At 41.9% G+C, this 19,118-nt stretch overlaps 1 protein-coding gene across 6 annotated transcripts in view; it reads right to left on the bottom strand.

The window, feature by feature from the left end:
- The window catches only part of TCERG1 (transcription elongation regulator 1), a 59,069-nt gene that overhangs the window by 25,437 nt on the left and 14,514 nt on the right, over positions 1–19,118 (bottom strand). For 4 of the 6 annotated variants that reach the window (XM_075900299.2, XM_075900296.2, XM_075900297.2 and 1 more), the window contains 5 exons: positions 17,375–17,611; positions 14,022–14,137; positions 12,424–12,468; positions 10,209–10,297; positions 536–696 (listed from right to left, as the gene is read on the bottom strand). In XM_075900299.2, coding sequence (XP_075756414.2) covers positions 536–696; positions 10,209–10,297; positions 12,424–12,468; positions 14,022–14,137; positions 17,375–17,611 — 648 coding nt within the window. The remainder of the gene's footprint in view (positions 1–535; positions 697–10,208; positions 10,298–12,423; positions 12,469–14,021; positions 14,138–17,374; positions 17,612–19,118) is intronic. The other 2 variants (XM_075900298.2, XM_075900295.2) reach the window with 1 other exon arrangement.

The raw sequence follows: 19,118 nt of genomic DNA, 5'->3' as shown, positions 1-19,118 counted from the left end.
GTGCAGCCCAACCTCCAGAAATAAACACAATTTCTTGTCACTGCAGAATTTTAGTTCAGGCAACATTTCATTTAATTCCCTTCTTTCAATGCTCTGGTATTTTACTCTTTTAACTTTGAGATTAAATCTTTGATTTCTCTGGTCTTGAAAAATCTATTCCTGTTTCCTATAGTTTTTTAAATTATTTCTAACTTTGTCTCAATAAATCATGGCTGTTCCCATTAATCTGTTTTCAGACTTTTCTCAAGACAAACATTTTTCCTGTAGTTAACATCTCCTTTGTTCTCTTGGACCTTTTTGTCTAAGCACTTTATATAACTGCACTTTACTATCGCAATCAGCATCTTAACTTAATCATAAATTTTCATAAGTACACTTCATTTCAATATCTGCATGTAGTTCTATCACTTTTTTATACTCATTTTGAAAATAAGTACAAAATGGAGCTTGTGTGAAAAGCTGTTCATTGTCTCTCTATTAATCCTATGAAGGAGGAGATGGGGAGAATGGGAACTGGTGATGATTTTCCTCTTACTTAGTTTCTTTCCATCTTCCATTCCTTTTTTGTGGGGTGGTTCCTGAATAATTTTGTCCACATCAGCTCTGCCAATTAGGTCTTCTGGTCGGTCCCACATAGAGAGACGAGTGGTTGGATTGTAGAAGAACACACGCTCATCACCAGTCCATACAACACACCTAAGCATTTTTGAACAAAGAATGCACATGCAACAACTTTAGTGTTAGCTACATTCATTTTATATGCTGCTTTATATCACCCCTGAGACCAGAAAAAGACAAAGCTTTCTAACATTGCCCTACAAAGAATTTAGATTTCTAATCTAGTTTCATCTATTCACTATCCACTTTATAGAAACCGATGAAAACACACAGATGATAAATGAATGATACTGCATTTCAATAGGGTTTAAAAAGTCCCACACATTCACCAATCACCAGTACAGAACTTTCTCTGGCAATTGGCCTAAAACTTAATTTCTGCACAATGTAAGTTTCTGTTAAAAAAAAAAAAATCGCACTGCATAATGTTGCAAAGTTAATCTTCCAAATGAGAAACAACACAGTATCATCCTATTCACTGAGCAACTGGAACTATGATTCTGCATTTGATACTACTGCTTTCTTAACCAAGAGAAAAAAAAAATCAGAAGTGCAGCAGGGGGACCCGGTGTGAGCCGGGACAGCTGATTCCCGGCTCACACTGGGACACTGGGTCCCCCCATTGCGCACCAGCCTTCTAAATGTATTAAAGGCTGGCAGGCTTCCCTGGCTCCCCCACTTACCGAATAAGCAACTAGTCAATGGAAAATCCATCAACTAATCGATTAAATGAAAATTAACATCCCTACACCAAACGTTTAAAAGTCTAGCCTGAACTACATCTCCATTTAGGAAATAATGTGCCTCTGGTCTAGTTCCCATTTATGTGATTGAGTTTTTGTTCTGGTGAGCTCACCTGCTATTATATTACAGAATACCAGAATGTAGGTCACAGTCAGGTCTAGGTTATATTTAACACATAACTAGTGTTCCCTGTAAGCAGAGCAATTGGGCGGCCACCCTGAAATTCAGGTGCTACCCTGCTGGTTAGCAAATCACCCCAAGCCAGTAGCATGTGTTTTTATTGGTGGTGCATAACTGCACATGCCTCAGTGCACATAATTTTGGTTATTCTGCCCATGGATTGAAAAAATTAAAGGAAACACTGCACATAATTACCAGATATTGCTATTTTCCCTGAAGAGAACTGAAGTACTGGTTTTCCCTGGTAGTTTACATATTAGGCTTCAAAGATCAAAAACCCTATTTTATCAACATGTTTATCAAAAGACACAAAAAAAATCCAATGCCACTCTAGAAAAGTAATAGGTCTAGTAGTCTGAATCAGATATTACCTACCTTGATAAAAAGTCATCAGATGGGAAAATACAATCCTAACAAGGTTGTCTGAAGTTTACAGACCTTGTTTTGAAGTGAAAACTGTAGCTCTGCTATGTTAGTAATTACAAAGCTAGCCTTAGAGAGAGACTTGGCTTTAATTCTTCTGAGACAGGGGTGGGCAATAATTTTTGAGGGGGGGGAGGGCTACTTGAAGATTTTGGTAAGCGGTCAAGGGCCACACTTTTCTATAGATGGTATGCGAGGTCTGGGACGGAGAAGGGAGCTTGGGGCAGGGGGACTGCGGTGCAGGAGAAAGATGGGATCTGAGAGGGAGTTTGGGTGAAGGAGGGGGTTGTAACCTGGGGCAGGTGATTGGGGTACAGGGTCTGGGAGGGGATATGGATACAGGAAAGGATTCTGGCCAGAGGGGAAGGATGTAGGAACAGGTGCAGTGTTTGGGAAGGTGTTGAGTGTGGGAGGGGTTGGGGTGCCATAGGCAGACTATAGCCAGGAAGTGCTTACATAAGCAGCTCCCAGCCAGCAGCACTCTTAAACATGTTTCCTGGCCTGCCAGGAGCCCCCTGCTGGCTGTTCCCTGTGCCCCTCTGTGGTGGGCACAATGACAGCTGAGAAATTGTGCTGCGCTGCCCCTTGTCCAGCAAAATCTCTCAGCTCATATATTGGTTTTCAACTAATCCGAGCTAAGAAATTTTGCTGGAGGCGGGGACAGCGCAGAGAGCCAGAGGGAGCAGCTAGCTGCTTTGAACAACACTGCTCCATGCAGCAGGGGTGAACCTGATTAAAAGGCTTGCCTGCCCCAGTTCTAAGAACTAGGTATTAAAGAGACATCAATGGTTAAACTGGAACTGCAAAGGAATTACATCCTTATTAGGCTCCTTTATTTAGACACAAGGAATGGCTACTACAGGCAGTCCCCGGGTTACGTACAAGATAGGGACGGTAGGTTTGTTCTTAAGTTGAATCTGTATGTAAGTCGGAACTGGCGTCCAGATTCAGCCGCTGCTGAAACTGACCGCCAGTTCTGACTTACATACAGAATCAACTTAAGAACCCCAGGCGTCCCCAAGTCAGCTGCTGCTGAAACTGATCAGCAGCTGATTCCAGGAAGCCCGGGGCAGAGCAACTCTGCCTCGGGCTTCCTGTAGTCAGCGCTGGTCAGTTTCAGCAGAAGCTGACTTGGGGATGCCTGGGGCAGAGCAGCTGGGGTGCTGCTGGGTTGCTCCAGTAGCGCCGCTCCTCGGTGCTACTGGACCAACCCAGCAGCACCCCATCTGCTCTGCCCCAGGGTCCAAAACAAAAGCCTGGTCTGCTGGGGGGGGCACACTAGCTGTGCCCCCCCCCCCCCCAGCAGACCAGGGACACGGGGAGCAGAGCTGCAGCGGCAGAGGGGTGCCGCGCCTCTGAGGCTTTGCTCTGGCAAAGTCTCAGAGGCGCGGGGAACCGCCGCGGCTGCAGCTTCAGTCCCGGTGCCTGTGGTCTGCTGGGGATGGTCCCCAGCAGACCACAGGCACCTGGATTGAAGCGGCAGCCGCGGCGGTTCCCCGCGCCTCTGAGGCTTTGCTCTGGCAAAGCCTCAGAAGCGCGGGGAACCGCCGCGACTGCAGCTTCAGTCCCGGTGCCTGTGGTCTGCTGGGGATGGTCCCCAGCAGACCACAGGCACCTGGACTGAAGCGGCAGCAGTGGCGGTTCCCCGCGCTTCTGAGGCTTTGCTCTGGCAAAGCCTCAGAAGCGCGGGAACCCGCCCGGTGCCCCTGGTCTGCTGGAGACGGTCTCCAGCAGACCAGGGGCACCGGAGCAGCTTACGAACGGGGCTTTCTTGCCCCAGAGCTCGCAGGTAGCAATCCACCACCTCGACCTCTGGGGCGAGAAAGCCCCGTTTGTAAGTGCGGATCCGACGTAAGTCGGATCCGCGTAAGTCGGGGACTGCCTGTATAGTAACTGCGGATACTCAAGAGGTTATCTAGAGGGATTTTACTTTGGATACACATGCACCCCATGCTCATGAAATCAGATTCTTTTGCCAGCATTGTCCTTTAGGGCCACACCCTACCTCTAGATCAGTGATTCCCAACCTTTCCCCCATGGAGGAACCTCTAAAATAATTTTTCATATCCCAAGTAACCTCTACCTATGAAAACGTTTGCTTGGCCAGAAAAAGTTGACAGCGGGGAGTGCAATTCAATTACTGCTAAATTTTTTTTTTGTAAAGAGCTGTTTTTTATATATGTCAGCTTACATTGTAAGAAAAAAAAATCGGAGCATTTTTCCTGTCACTCTTTCTCTTCTTCTCCTCCTCCTACCTCACTCTCTCTCTCTCTCTCTCTTCTCCTCCTCCTCCTGTCTCACTCTCTCTTTCTCTTCTCCTCCCCTTTCACTCCCTGCCTTTCACTCACAGAGCCCGAATGCCTGCTTGCTCCCGTGTGGCAGCCTGGCTGAGCTGTGCAGAAGTTCCCGCTTCTTGCGCTGCTTGCTCCCGTGCAGCAGCCTACCTGAGCGGCGCAGAAGTTCCCGCCCTCTTGCACCACTTGCTCCCACGCAGCGGCCCGGCTTTAGCAGCACAGAAGTCAACCGAGCGCCAGGGTGTGAGGCGAAGGGCGTGACAGACACTCCAGGCCCCACCCAGCGTTATTTATTCCACAATTTCTCATGGAACCCCTGATGATTTCTCATGGAACCTTGGTTGGGAAACACTGCTCTAGATGGACTCACATCCCCATTCTTGAGGACATAAAGAGCGTAGCAGGCTCAACCAACCCCAAGTTCCTTTGCCAATACAGAATATGAGCAGAATAGTTCTCTGTAGTAACTGGGTGAGGATCATGGAATCCATGTGATTCTCAAAGAATCACAGTTCCACTTCTGGTGACTAATTGGCAGTTGCCTGTTTACTTGGAGGTACGTACTAAGAGTCCTACTTAAAGAATGATTGCAGACAGCCCTCCCAAAATGGACATCATTTTGGAACTGTCTACCAAAGAAAAGTGTATTGTAAATGGATGGACTGAGTTCCACATGGCTGCCCTATACATTTCAGAAATAGATACATTCTGCAAACAGGCAGCAAAGGTTGCCTGAGCTCTAATGCAATGAACTTCCATGTGATTAGACAGATGGCACTTGGCTAGTCTGTAAAAGATTCTTAAATGCTGGAGACCCATTTTGATAATCTCTAAGTATATTGCCTGGCCCTTAAATCTTTCAGTAAAGTCACAAACAATATAGGTGTGTTCCTAAATGTTTCTGTCTTGGTAAGGTAAAAGAACAATGACCTTTTTATATCAAAAACACCAAATTTTGCATCCCCTGTAGTTGATGAGGTGTGGGAGAGAAAATTGGGAGAATACACTGGTTCATAAGTGTCAGTAATAAGGTCTACCAAAAAGGCAGGCTTCACAGACAGCTGATACAGGAAGCAGGTTACATTGGCTCACATGGGGGACTCATCAACACTGTTTAATACAGGTTGAATCTCTCTAGTCTGGCACTCTCTAGTCCAGCAACAGCCATGGTCTGGTATGATTTTAGTTAGCCAGATGTCCACTTATTATGGATGCAGCCAAGTTTCCTGCAGTCCTATACAGTTTGTTTACAGCCACCAGCCTTGTCTCTCTGTTCAATGCTGTTATTGAACTCTAATTTACCCCTAAAATGTCTTCTAAGAGCCCAGTAAGCAGTGGAAGAGTTGGTAATGCTGCTAGACAATATTGACCTCCCATGGTTCTGCAAATTCTCTGGTTCAGCATCAGTCAGGTCCCACGGGTAGTGGACTAGAGAGGTTTTTTTGTTTTTGTTTTTTTTAAACTTTAGAACTATAAGGGACCTTGAGAGGTCATCAAGTCCAGTCCTCTGCCCTCACGGCAGGACCAAGTACTATCCCTGACAGACTTACCCCAAATCCCTAAAATGGCATCCTCAAGGATTGAACTCACAACCCTGGGTTTAAAAGGCCAATACTCAAACCACTGAGCTATCCCTCCCCCTTTCAATTTGTATAACACTTAGGTCTTCCAAAATGTGGAAAAACATGGATATAGGGATGCGAATGACTAGTCGACTAGTCACTTCCCCCCTTCCTGTGTCTATCAGAAAGAGGCAGCAAGGAAGAGGAGAAAGTAGGAGATGCTTCAAAGCGGCAGCACCATGGGAAGCACAGGTTGAACACCCTAGAGCTGTTGCTACACTTCAACTGCAGAAGTGCCCTTATCGACTAATCGAATAGTCGATGCAAATTGCATCGACTATCCGATTAGCCAATTAATTGAAATTTTACATCCTTACATGAGTAAGGCCCTTAAGAATTCTAGCCACTTTAGGGTGCAAATAGAGGGACTCTCTAGACAGGAGGGTGATAAGCAGGTTCTGCTACTAGATTAACGTTTTATGGGACTACCTGAAAAAAGTGTCAAGACTTTTTCAGAGTTAGTAAATAGTCCAATTTTTCTGAAATGCGTGTTGTTGGAGACCTAACTGATGCTGATGCTGTGATTTCCAAATAGGAGATCTCTTCCATTTAGCTTGTAAGTCAATCTACTTTGGACCAGAAAGTTCTGAACTTCAGCTGAACTGCTCCTTTCAGTGGATGTCAGCAAGTCAGCACTAATTCCAGCAGGATGTCAAGAGTCTCAGCCACATGTTTCCTCTGGTCTTAGAATTCCTTAAATTTGTCTGCTGGACAAGGTGTAGATGACAAAACTGCTTGTGGAATCAACTGGTCCTTTACCTCTGCCTGTTGATCTTCCTCACTCTTAAGGGAAATGAATTTAACCCCTCAAACGGGGGCTAGAGGATGCTGTCTTGTGGAAATAGGAGTATACTCTTGGGCACCTTATTCCAGTACAGGCATGACCAATAATCAAATGATTACTACACTGGTGGACAAAGAGAACAATAATGAGGGCTGTTCCCGGTGGGTAGACATACACTGCAATTAGATACCAGCAGCTGGCCCATGCTAGCTAATTTGGGCTTATAAGTCTTGGGCTAAGAGTCTGTATATTTGCAGTATAGAGGTCAGTGAGGCTGCAGCCCAAACTCTGGGATCCTTCCAGCCAACAGCTTAGACAGATCCTCTCAGCTTTCTCTTCTGAAAAAGTAGTCTCTGAAGAAAGAGCTGCTGGTAGCTCTGATCCTATCTATGAAAAAAACTTAAAAATTAACAGTCTTGCAGCACCTTAGAGACTAACAAAATTTGTAGATTGTATCATGAGCTTTCATGGGCACATGAAGTGGATTGTGCCCACGAAAGCTCATGATACCATCTACAAATTTTGTTAGTCTCTAAGGGTGTGTCTAGACTACCTAGTTTTGTCGACAAAAGTGGACTTTTGTCGACAAAACAATACCAGCGTCTATACTACCGCGGAGTTCTGTCGACATAACGTCGACAGAACTCCGCGGTTTTGTCGACGCTGGTATACCTCGTTTTACGAGGCATAACACTTTCTGTCGACAGAACTCTGTCGACAGAAGGTGTTATTGCCTGTAACACTGCGTCCAGACTACGGAGTTCTGTCGACAAAGCGGCTTGCTTTGTCGACAGAACTCCATGTGTCTGGACGCAAATTGTCGACGGAAGTTTTGTCGACAGTATCTGTCGACAAAACTTCCGTCGACAAAACGCGGTAGTCTAGACGTACCCTAAGGTGCTGCAAGAGTACAGGCAGTCCCCGGGTTACGTACAAGATAGGGACTGTAGGTTTGTTCTTAAGTTGAATCTGTATGTAAGTCGGAACTGGCATCCAGATTCAGCCGCTGAATCTGGACACCAGTTCTGACTTACATACAGATTCAACTTAAGAACCCCAGGCGTCCCCAAGTCAGCTGCTGCTGAAACTGATCAGCAGCTGATTCCAGGAAGCCCGGGGCAGAGCAACTCTGCCTCGGGCTTCCTGTAGTCAGCCGCTGGTCAGTTTCAGCAGCGGCTAACTTGGGAACGCCTGGGGTAGAGCAGCTCGGGTGCTGCTGGGTTGGTCCAGTAGCGCGGCCGCTCCTCGGTGCTACTGGACCAACCCAGCAGCACCCCAGCTGCTCTGCCCCAGCTACTGCTGAAACTGATCAGCAGCGGCTGAATCAGGACTCCTGGGGCTGAGCAGCTGGGGTGCTGCTGGGTTGGTCCAGTAGCGCCAAGGATCTCCAGCAGACCAGGGAGATGGGGAGCAGCTTTTCTCGCCCCGGAGGAGGCGGGCGGCGGGACCAGGCATCCCGCCGCTCGAGTCCTCCGGGGCGAGAAAATCCCCGTTCGTAACTGCGGATCCGACATAAGTCGGATCCGCGTAACTCGGGGACTACCTGTATTTGTTAATTTTTTTCAGTTACAGACTACTATGGCTAACTCCTGCAACTTTATGAAAAAATTAATAAAAAATATAAAATATTGTTTTTGCAAGCCAACAATCAAACTAAAAGTTAACTATGTAACAACTACATCATTGTCTACACCAAAGCTATACATAAATATGACTTCTGCAAAGATTTGCTCTTGCTCACAGGAAATAAGGAGGAACTTGGACACACTTGGGCCTACTCTTCTCTTCATTTCCTTGAGATAGGGATGTAAACTATTTCCCAGTTAACTGATTACCTTGTAAGCCAGGGCTACTCAACACATGATCCGTAGGCCACATGCAGCCCGCAGCCTGTTTGTGTGAGGCGCGCAGTGCAGTTTGGGTTTACACGGGGCTCAACACGCAGCCCGCGGGTGGGATCCAAAACAAAAAAGTAGTCAATAAAATGGTCTTCTTTTGATATTCGTTTTAAGTAGTTAAATTCCTGGACTGCCATTGCTCATTAAAAGTGCTGTCATATGGGTGGAAATTGGGTAAATATTGCATTTTATTAATATCAGCAGAACTGATTTAAATGGGGCCTTAATCTTGGGTGTGGTCTTGCCTTAATCTTTGTATTTATGCCCATCAGTGTGAAAGAAGCTATTTGCATATATATGCAATCACACTTAAGTTGCGGCCCTCCACATGTGCTGCGAGTATCATTGTGGCCCCCGGGGCTTCCAAAACTGAGTAGCCCTGTGGTAAGCCTTTGGCTTACCAGAGAGGTAACCAGCTAACCTGGACAAGGCAGCAGGTGGTGCCGCAGCAGTCACAGCGACAGCAATGGCAGCCCCAGCCCTGCATCCTGGTTGGGTGGAACCCTGGCCCAGTCACACAGAGTGGCAGCTCCATCCCCGGATGCTGGAGCAGGCAGGACCCAGGCCAGGCAACCTCCTCCACAGGCTCACGGTTAACTGGTTAAACATTTTATTTAACTGGTGAACTGTTTAAACTTTTTTTACATCCCTACTTTGAACATATGGGGAGGGGGAGTGTGTGACTCCAAAAGACACTGATGGCCAAGAGAATCTGATCTCTCATGCACAGAGTGTGTATGCACCAATATTAGAATCCTGAGAACAACATAAGAATGGCCATACTGGGTCAGACCAAAGGTCCACCTACCCCAGTATCCTGTCTGCCGACAGCGGCCAATACCAGGTGCCCCAGAGGAGGTGGACCGAAGACAATGATCAAGCGATTTGTCTCCTGCCATCTATCTCCAGCCTTTGACAAACAGAGGCCAGGGCACTTGAAAAAGCAAATGTTACAAAAACTAAAAAAATCCCACCAAGTAGAGGTACAGAGGTTTTCCTGCCAGCTTTTCTAGTTTGTTTTTTATCCACTATATATTTTTTATCATATTAAGAAGCCTCTTTGGAACACTGTGTACAGACAGCCCCTGTCAGGTACCAATTTTTTTTCCAGTAGGTTCTCTCTAATTTATTATTTCATAGCATTTTTTCATATTAACAGACTGACCAGCAACAATTCCAAATGGAAGGGCTCCAATATGATTTACAACTATACATCCAAATATCAAATTTTCCTATTAGCACCACGCTCTATAGAGATTTGTCCTTCACAATTCTATTTTTTCTTCCAGAAGTTAGGCTTCACTTCCCTCAATTCCCAGACCTTGAAATAATACCATTAATATTTCCTTGATGTTTGAAATACATTTCATTTTAGGATTTCAAATTTGAAGACCCTTTTCCCTTCTAAGGCAGATCTATTGCTGGAACCATTTAACAGACAAGTAAAAGGCAAAGCAAATGATCTAAATGGCTCCAGAAAACAGAGTCCATAAAAGACCTAGGAAAGAATTCAGTAGTCCTAATTCCCAGTTTCTTGTTCCAACAATAGAGCAACTCTCCTCTCCATCAACACATTTCCTATAACATACTACAGGGAAAGGAATTGGAATACCAAAGGTGTGCGCACTGGAAATTAACTACATACCATGGAGTTCCAGGAATAGGCGTAGTGGCAACTGGTTTTGCTTTTTGAGCTGCTTTTTCTTCTTCAGTCATTTCTTCCTCTTTTGGCTCCTAGACAGGAAAAAAAAAGGATGTAAGAGTCAGCCGTGTTTTCTGTCCAGCTATTTCATTTATATTCAATTGACAGTAATGTGGAATCAGATTACCTAGTCTGACCTTCTGTATATCACAAGCCAATAATTTTCACCCAGATTCCCTACCTTGAGCCTAATAACTTGTCTTTGACTAACAAATTTTGTTTGGCTAAAATATGTCTTACAAAAAGGCATCCAGTCTTGATTAAAAGACTTCAAGAGATCGAGAATCCACCACTTCTCTTGGTAGATTGTTCAAAGGGTTAATTACCCTAATCGTTAAAAATGTGTATCTAATTTGAAATGTTCTTAAAGAACACTGTAGTACTTGGTACCATCTTCTCAAACACTAACCAAGTCACCTCTTAATGTTCTTCTCAATAAGCTAAAAAGGATTGTGCTCAAAAGTCTGTCACTTTAAGGCATTTTCTCCAGCCCTGGAATCATTTTTGTGACTGTTCTGCATCCTCTCCAGTTTTTCGATATCCTTTTTTAGATGTGGACACCAAAATCATGTATCATTCTCAATAAAGTCATATGCTGATATAAATATCATCTTCCTACTTAATCTCACTTCTCCCCTCTCTGTACAAGCAAGGACTGCATTAGCTCTTTTTGTCATATCATCACACTGAGAGCTATGCTGAGTTGCTGTCCATTATGATCCCCAAATCCTTTTCAGGGTATTTTGAAAGTGAAACCGCCATCTAGATTTTCACTCTTTTGGGGAAAAAAACTCCCGAAAATGAGGTTTACAGGATCTTTTGAAAAAAGTGTGTGGGGGGGGGGGGGGAAGAGGGTTGTTGAAAGAATCACATTTAGGGTACGTCTAGACTACATGCCTCTGTCGCCAGAGGCATGTAGATTAGGCTACCAGGCATAGGAAAATGAAGCGGTGATTTAAATAATCGCCACGTCATTTAAATTTACATGGCTGCCGCGCTGAGCCAACAAACAGCTGATCAGCTGTTTGTCAGCTCAGCGCGGCAGCCATGTAAATTTAAATGAAGTGGTGATTATTTAAATTGCCGCTTCATTTTCCTATGCCTGGTAGCCTAATCTACATGCCTCTGGCGACAGAGGCATATAGTCTAGATGTACCCTAAGACAGCTGTTTCACTTTCAAAAGACTCATTTTCGAAAGAACGCATGACTGCCATCATGCAAATGAAGTGTGGGAAATTCAAATCCCGGCTTCATTTGCCATTTCAATCTAATTTAGATCCCTCTTTCGAAAGGGATGTAGTCTAGACATAGCCCTAGTTCTTAATCCACTAAACATGCTCCATCGATATACTGTGCTAATTATTTTAATCAAAATGCAACATAATACTTAAGACACAATGTGGATGAAGCATTTATCTTTCATTGAACCAAATCCTGTTGGTGAAAGGAGAGAAGCTTCTGAGCAAAAGCGAGCTCTTTAATACTCTGGGACTAAAACAGCTATAACAAGCTTATAACAACATGCTTACTTAATAACAAGTATATTTTACAGAAATAAATATACAACTTCCTTCAAGTTTAGCAACCAAATATGTAATATCTCAGAGGATGATTTGATGAGACTTAAATACTAGCTTGATTGGCATTAATTATATTCCTGTCTTTTAATTCTTTATTGTGCTCCCAATTAGTTTTTCAATTATTTTGGCTGGGACTGATGTCAGGCTAATTGACCTGTTTCCCAGGTCATCCCATTTGTCTTTTTAGAACATTAGAACTCTTTTAGAGAGTCTTCCAGAGTATTTCAAGATTTATTAAAACTTAACACAAGTGGGTAAGAAATCTCCCCAGCCAACTATTTTAGGAGTCTTTAGAGCAAAGTACCTAGGCCTGCTGATTTAAGAATGTTTATCCCTAGGAGAAGTCATCTAACATCCTCTTCAGTTGCTAATGGACTGGAAAGTACTTCATTCTCACTTGAAATGATTACAACTTGAATCTTTCCAAATAAAAAATGGCAATATTTATTGAACACATCTGCCTTTCTTACATCATTAACAACAATTTACCCTCTCCATCCAGCAGTGATTCAGGAAAGCCCTTAATCACATGCTTAATACTGATTTCAACGGAACAAAAATATACTTAAATGCTTACCTGAATTGAGATGTTCCCTTGAAGCAGTGCCTTATGGTGTGATGTCTACCACAAAGAGAAATTTCAAGACATGTTGGCTATTCTGAAAATTCAGGGACTTGAAAGACTAGATTTGGACTACATAAAGTTCTGAACATAACATATAATTTCCTTTACAATAGGAAAAAGCAAACAAGACAGCAAAAAACATTGACTATTTAAAAGATAAGCATGACAAATTGAATGTATAGCATCAGAGGGGTAGCTGTGTTAGTCTGGATCTGCAAAAGCAACAAGGAGTCCTGTGGCACCTTATAGACTAACATGTATTGGAGCATAAGCTTTCGTGGGCAAAGACTCACTTCGTCAGATGCATGACGAAGTGGGTCTTTGCCCACGAAAGCTTATGCTCCAATACATCTGTTAGTCTATAAGGTGCCACAGGACTCCTTGTTGCTCTGGGTGTATAGCTTTTCCAATACAGGTTCGACCTCCCTGGTCTGGCACCCTCGGGACCTAAGCGGTCCCGGACGAGGGATTTTCCTGGAGCTCATTTTTGGACCCCTGCCACCAGCCCCCCCTGGCCTGGCCACTGGGTTCCCAGCCAGCTCCCCACCTCCTGATGGCCCCACTGCCCTGCCAGCCCACTGGGAAGCCATTGCTGCCATGGCTCCGCCAGGCAGCCCAGCACTGGGGCTCCAGGCAGCTTTGAGCACTACGCGCCGGGGCTCCCTGGGCAGCCACATGCCAGGTCTCCCCACCCTGCTGGGCAATCCTACTGCCACACACTAAGTAGCTGCACTGCCAGCTCCCTGTGACAGCCCACTGTCATGCAACATCCATGCTTGACTATGGATGTTGCTGGACCAGAGAATCCCAGTTAAGAGAGTTTCAACCTGTAGTCTAGTCTGCTATATGTATATTATAACTTGTTTTAATGCTATTGCCATAAAAATACAGTGCAGATTAGTAAGCAAACAATACCAAAAGCTTTATTTTTGGTCAGGCAGTTTAGTGTTTTTAAACACTGTTACTTTACCTACATAACAAAACCAACTGTACCCAAGATAAAAATGTATTTTGGTCACTGTAATTTAAGGGAAATAAACGTGCTTTACTTTTGCAGTGATTCTCTATAATGACTTTTTGACAAATTAAACTTACTGACTGTATTGTACACAAGAAGTTTTACTTTTGTCTCAAAATTATGAAAATAAAGAACTATGCAAACATCTCTTCCAGTATTTCAGATAACCTGATATTCCAAGGCAAACTGACTTGCTATACACATCAAGCTTAATGAGAGAAAGGACTTTATGCAACAGAATGTATTTAGAGGTACAACTATTTTAGTTTTCAAGTTCTTTCTGACTTTAAAGAAAAACAGATGATTTAGGTGGAAAGTATTTTAAAACTATTGAAATCATTAAATGGCATAACAAAAGAAAAATTTTCAAATCACCCCCACTAAACGAACTCAAATTACTAACCATAATTTCTTATCAATATATCTTATCTACATATGGTCAGATTACTACCCATAATCCTGGATCAATGTCTGCGTCCATATACTGTACATACACAGAAAGAAGCTTTTATTTGGTTGCAAGATCTTTTACCTCCTTTATCAGCAATTTTATCGGTTCTTCTTTTGGTTCCTCTTCTTCGGTCTCCATTGGCAAAGGATCCTCTGTAGATTCTTTAATAGGCTCTTTAATCTTCTCTTCAACTTTTTCTGAGAAAAATAATTTTTTTTAGAATAGATGTGCCTATGGTAATTTAAATTCTTACTGAATTTATCAGATTCAATTTATCAATGTGGTCTTGCTAGCACAAGTGATTTTTTCAAGTTGTACAATAATTTTCTTTTTTACATTCTCTCTTCATTGGACATTAAATAAAGTGTCTTCCTCAAAGGGCCAGATTGTCTCCTGTGTCAGGATCTGCTCAGTATGGGGAAAAGGAGAGGATGTTAAGACTCCTTTGATCTGATGCTATCCCAGCCCCAATGTAAGTTAGTTTTTCCTAACAAACCATATGGTGTGTGAATTCCTGTAATGGACCCAACTCTCCCCCCCCCCCCCCCTTGACTCTCAACACCTCTGCAGCCAAGGAGGAGTTCTACTGGGAGAATTATCAACTTGGCAGCTGAAGCCAAATTCTGATTACACTCTGTTGTGTAGGTGTTGTAAAGGACTTGGAATGTGGCAGAGAATCTGACCCATTCGTTGTAGAAAATACTTAAAATGGAATCCCTTTTACTAACACAGCTATATTTGAAATTTATTAATGTTTTCTTTTTAAATCATGGCCTTTTCAGTGAACAGAAACCTTACAGACAATAAAGGAAAACTGACCAAATACACATTAATGCTAAATGCACAAAAACCTGAAAGAGAGCATCTCCCCAACTAAATTCTTTCTTTTACAGCAACTGTAAGAACTGCATGTAAATATAGTACAGAGAGAGAGAGAATGAGAGAGATGTGATTTTTCAGGATGTGTCCCTGTGATGATAACTCCAAATTCAGCCCAATTTCCTAAAGTGCTGCTGGACATTTCTTTTGAGCAAGATACATTATAACTCAGATTCTACACATTTCTGATAACATGTTCCATGCAAGGATTTCACATTTATAATTAAAACTTTCCTTTAATCAGTTTACATCCCTGTTCTTACACTTAGTCCCAACTCCAATAGGAAATATTAGAAGTCAAAAATAAGACAAGGATATATAAATAGAAACAATAGAAACATATGGGAAGCATAGTTACGGATGTTAACCATCAAATATTATAATAAAACAAGGGCTTGAAGTTGAACTAAATTTTAATAAAAGAATATTGTGTCTGATAGGGATGTTAGAGAGTAGTGGACTAATCGACTACAGGAAAAGCATAAGCAAATTGTATCAACTACACGATTAGCCAGATAACCACAATTTAACATCCTAAGTATGACAGAAAGATGTATTTCTCTAACCCCAACACAGAGACTCATTTTCCACCTAAAATACAACCAACAAACACTGGGGATGGGGAGAAGGAAGATATGTGAACTCTTCAACTGGCACTGCCAGCAGCTCTAGCGTATCATATATGATGCAGAAAGGTCGCTAGCAGCAGCACACCATCTTGGCATAAACTTTCTTTGCAGTCTATTGTTTAATTTTTTAAACAAACAGCCTGTTGTTTTTATACTACTACGGTGCCTTTATTTTCTGGATCAGCTTTTAGTTGGATTGTTTTTTTTATACTATGTCTGATGACAAGCGGTCTCAGAGGAGTCTCTGCAAGATCAGATGTGGTCTATAACCTTCCCTTCCATGACATTAACATTTGGCAAGGGAAGATGACAAGACTGACATTTCTTTGGATGTATTAAGAGCTAGTAAATAAATGAGCATAAGCTAGATATTCTTTAAAAAAAACCCTACAGTTTATTGAATAAACTACACACTTATCTAACTTTAAGAGATACTAAAAACTGAGAATTAAGGTCTCATAATGCACTTTGGGACTTTAAAGAACATTACAGAAAAGATGAAATACTAGAGAGCAATTTTAGGCAGACACACATTTGGAAACTGAGCATTACACATGGGTTCCAGAACCACTAGAAAATGTTTTATACATAAAGTTTGGATGGAATACTCAAGTGAATGGTGCAGTCTAATTGTGGAACTGATAACACTTGCCCCCTTGCCATAAACAAACAAACAAACAAAAAAGCACAATGAAATTGCAGAGAGACTGTTCTGTACTTATTCCCCCACCCCCTTAGAATACATTTTATACATTATGAGGATCTAGAAAAAGCTTTATTCAGGGAACCTAATTCAGATGTTCTCTATCTTAAGGACCTCTCAACTCAGGAAGAAGTAAACTGAGTTAGTGAAAATTGAATTGTTGATTAGATCATGGGCAGTAATCTTAATTTGCATGATTGAGAGTTATTTTAAGTAGGTGTGCATATTACAAGCATAGTGTGGAGGTGTCTTTGACTAAGTTAAAAATTCTATCAAGCATGAAAAGGAAGGACTAACTTATGCCTGAATACACTGAAGACAGTACCAAAAATCTTGTAAATACTAGAATCAGAGTTCGAGAGGATTTTCACACCCTAATCCTTTTGGCATTAAATCTGCATCACCTTTTTGCGTGGAGGATTCACTCATGAATGTAATTTAGATTAAATTCATTTGGGATTATGGAATACCACCTTTTATTCTTTTTGCTAATTTAAATTTTGTGCTATTCATCCCTCGCTCTCTCTCTCCATCCCAAACTGCTTATACATATTTATTTTTCTCAATCTCTACAAGTTGTGCTTCCAAAGATCTCTCTTCTTTAATGGGTTTAACACTAAGATGTAAAATTACATATAAACATTTAAAAACAATGACAATTTATTTCCACTTTGGAAGCCTCAGGGGACACAATGATACTCACAGGACATGCTGAGCGCCACAACTTAAGTGTGGTTGCATATATGTAAAAATATTTATGAAAATATCATCTTTCATACTGACAGGCATGAGTATAAAGATTAAAGCAAGACTACACAACACACAGGCCCCATTTAAGTCAGTTCTGCTGATATTAATAAAATGACATTTACCCGATTTCCACCCATATTACAGCATTTTTAATGAGCAATGACAGTCCAGGAATTTAACTACTAAAACCCATATCAACAGAAGACCATTATAATGATTGCTTTTTTGTTTTGGCTCCCATCCGTGGGCTGCGTGTTGAGTAGCCCTGATCTAAATGATCCACAGTTTGGCAATAAACACCTAGTAACATAGTAGAGGACAAATATGCTTTAATACTAAGATTGATACCCAACTCCAAGTTACAACTACAAACACCTTTTAGAAATTCTAATTAAGGGAGAAGAGGATTAAAGTAATTCTGGTTCACATTTTCCAACAATGTTTATTATAATAACTCATAAAAGTGATCATACCTAGTTGTGGCTGGATTCTAAAATCGAATGCTGTACCTTTGTCTTTTAATTCTTGAGGTTTTTCCCATGTTGATTCCAAAGTCCTATTGTTATAATAGTAAGTCTTCCCATCTGCTGTTTTGTACTCTGTCCATTCAGAGACTGCTGTTGCTCCAGCCAAAGTAGCAGGTGAAGCGGCAATAGCAACCTGCGGATGGATCATAGGTACAATAGGAGGGGCCATTCCTGGCAAGACACCTACATCAAGGAGTAATTAAAACAAAACAAAAACAGTGAATGACAATGGAGTATCATTTTGTGACAGAAAAGCACCAAAATACTGTTCTACAATAGTTAACTTGGCATACAATTTAAATGTAAGCTGCTTCAAAATAAGTCCCCTCCCCCAAAAATTGGAAGCTTATGTTACTAATTGTACTACAGGCAGTCCCCGGGTTACGTACAAGATAGGGACTGTAGGTTTGTTCTTAAGTTGAATTTGTATGTAAGTCGGAACTGGTACATATTGTAGGGGAAACTCTAGCCAAACATTTCTCCAGAGCTCAGTTTTATTCTCCCACACCTCACTTCCCTCAGTCCTTTATTCTCAAGCTGAGGTGTCTGCTGAGAAAAGCCGCCCCGCATCTCCCTGGTCTGCTGGGGGGCGGGGGGGAGCGCTAGCTTCGCGTCTCCCTGGTCTGCTGGGGGGAAAGCAGCTAGTGCGGGGTTGCCTCACCCCGTTTGTAAGTAGGGATCCGATGTAAGTCGGATCCATGTAACCCAGGGACTGCCTGTACTATGCTTCTAAATCACAAATATTTTATATTCAACAGGGCAATGTACAATTACTTAAAATGAGTGATCTAAAGAATAATAGCTAATTCTGCATAGTATAAAAGATTTAGAATTACAAAAGAATGTATTTTAGGCATCAAATTTCAGTGTCTCAAGAGCAAAACCCCTGCTATTTCAGGTCAGGTAAAGTCTTATGATATGCTTTTAAAAGAGTATAACTAAACTATACTGTGTAGACTGCGGAGTACTTGAGACAGACTACCAAACCCATTTTGCTCATGTATGGCAAAATAGCAAGTGACTGATGAAGATCCAATATGTTAAATTACTATACCATTTACCAGGTTTTCTGGAAAATGATTTTAAAGAATGAAAATCTGCTTCCAAATAAGAAAATAGGACTAACACAATGGGGTCATAATTTCAAGTATGTTAATAAAGTACAAGTTGTCATTTCTTTTAACCTGGGACCTAAAAAACAACCAACCAAACACAAGAGAATAATTAATGAAAAAAAAAGTGTTTTTGTATGAAAACACATTTGCTCCTGAAAATAGCTTATTTTTAAACAATGCACAACCTTAAAATGAAGATTTATACTTCAACATGCGCGCGCGCGCACACACACACACACACACACACACACACACAACCACCATGCAAGCGGTCATGCCACTGTACAAATGATAGTACAAAAAACAAACATCTCACACACAAAATAAAACTAAGAAGTATGGGCACAAGGAGGTTCACATTTATCACAGAAATCAATAAGTAAAATAATGTGAGTTTGTGTAGCTTTTTGTATTAAATAGGCTAACACTAACAACTCAGTAGGAAACTTATTTGCTGGCCAATATATTTTCATTTAGACTTTTTTTTTTTAAATAAATTTATAGATCCACTCCTTTGGGGAAAGCAAATAAATAAATAAAAGAAACAACAACATTCACTACCATGCCAACTTACA

This window comes from Pelodiscus sinensis, chromosome 16 (genome assembly GCF_052426305.1).
Source record: "Pelodiscus sinensis isolate ZL-2025 chromosome 16, ASM5242630v1, whole genome shotgun sequence".
Classification (NCBI taxonomy): domain Eukaryota; kingdom Metazoa; phylum Chordata; order Testudines; family Trionychidae; genus Pelodiscus; species Pelodiscus sinensis.
This window is presented reverse-complemented; position numbering and strand designations above follow the sequence as displayed.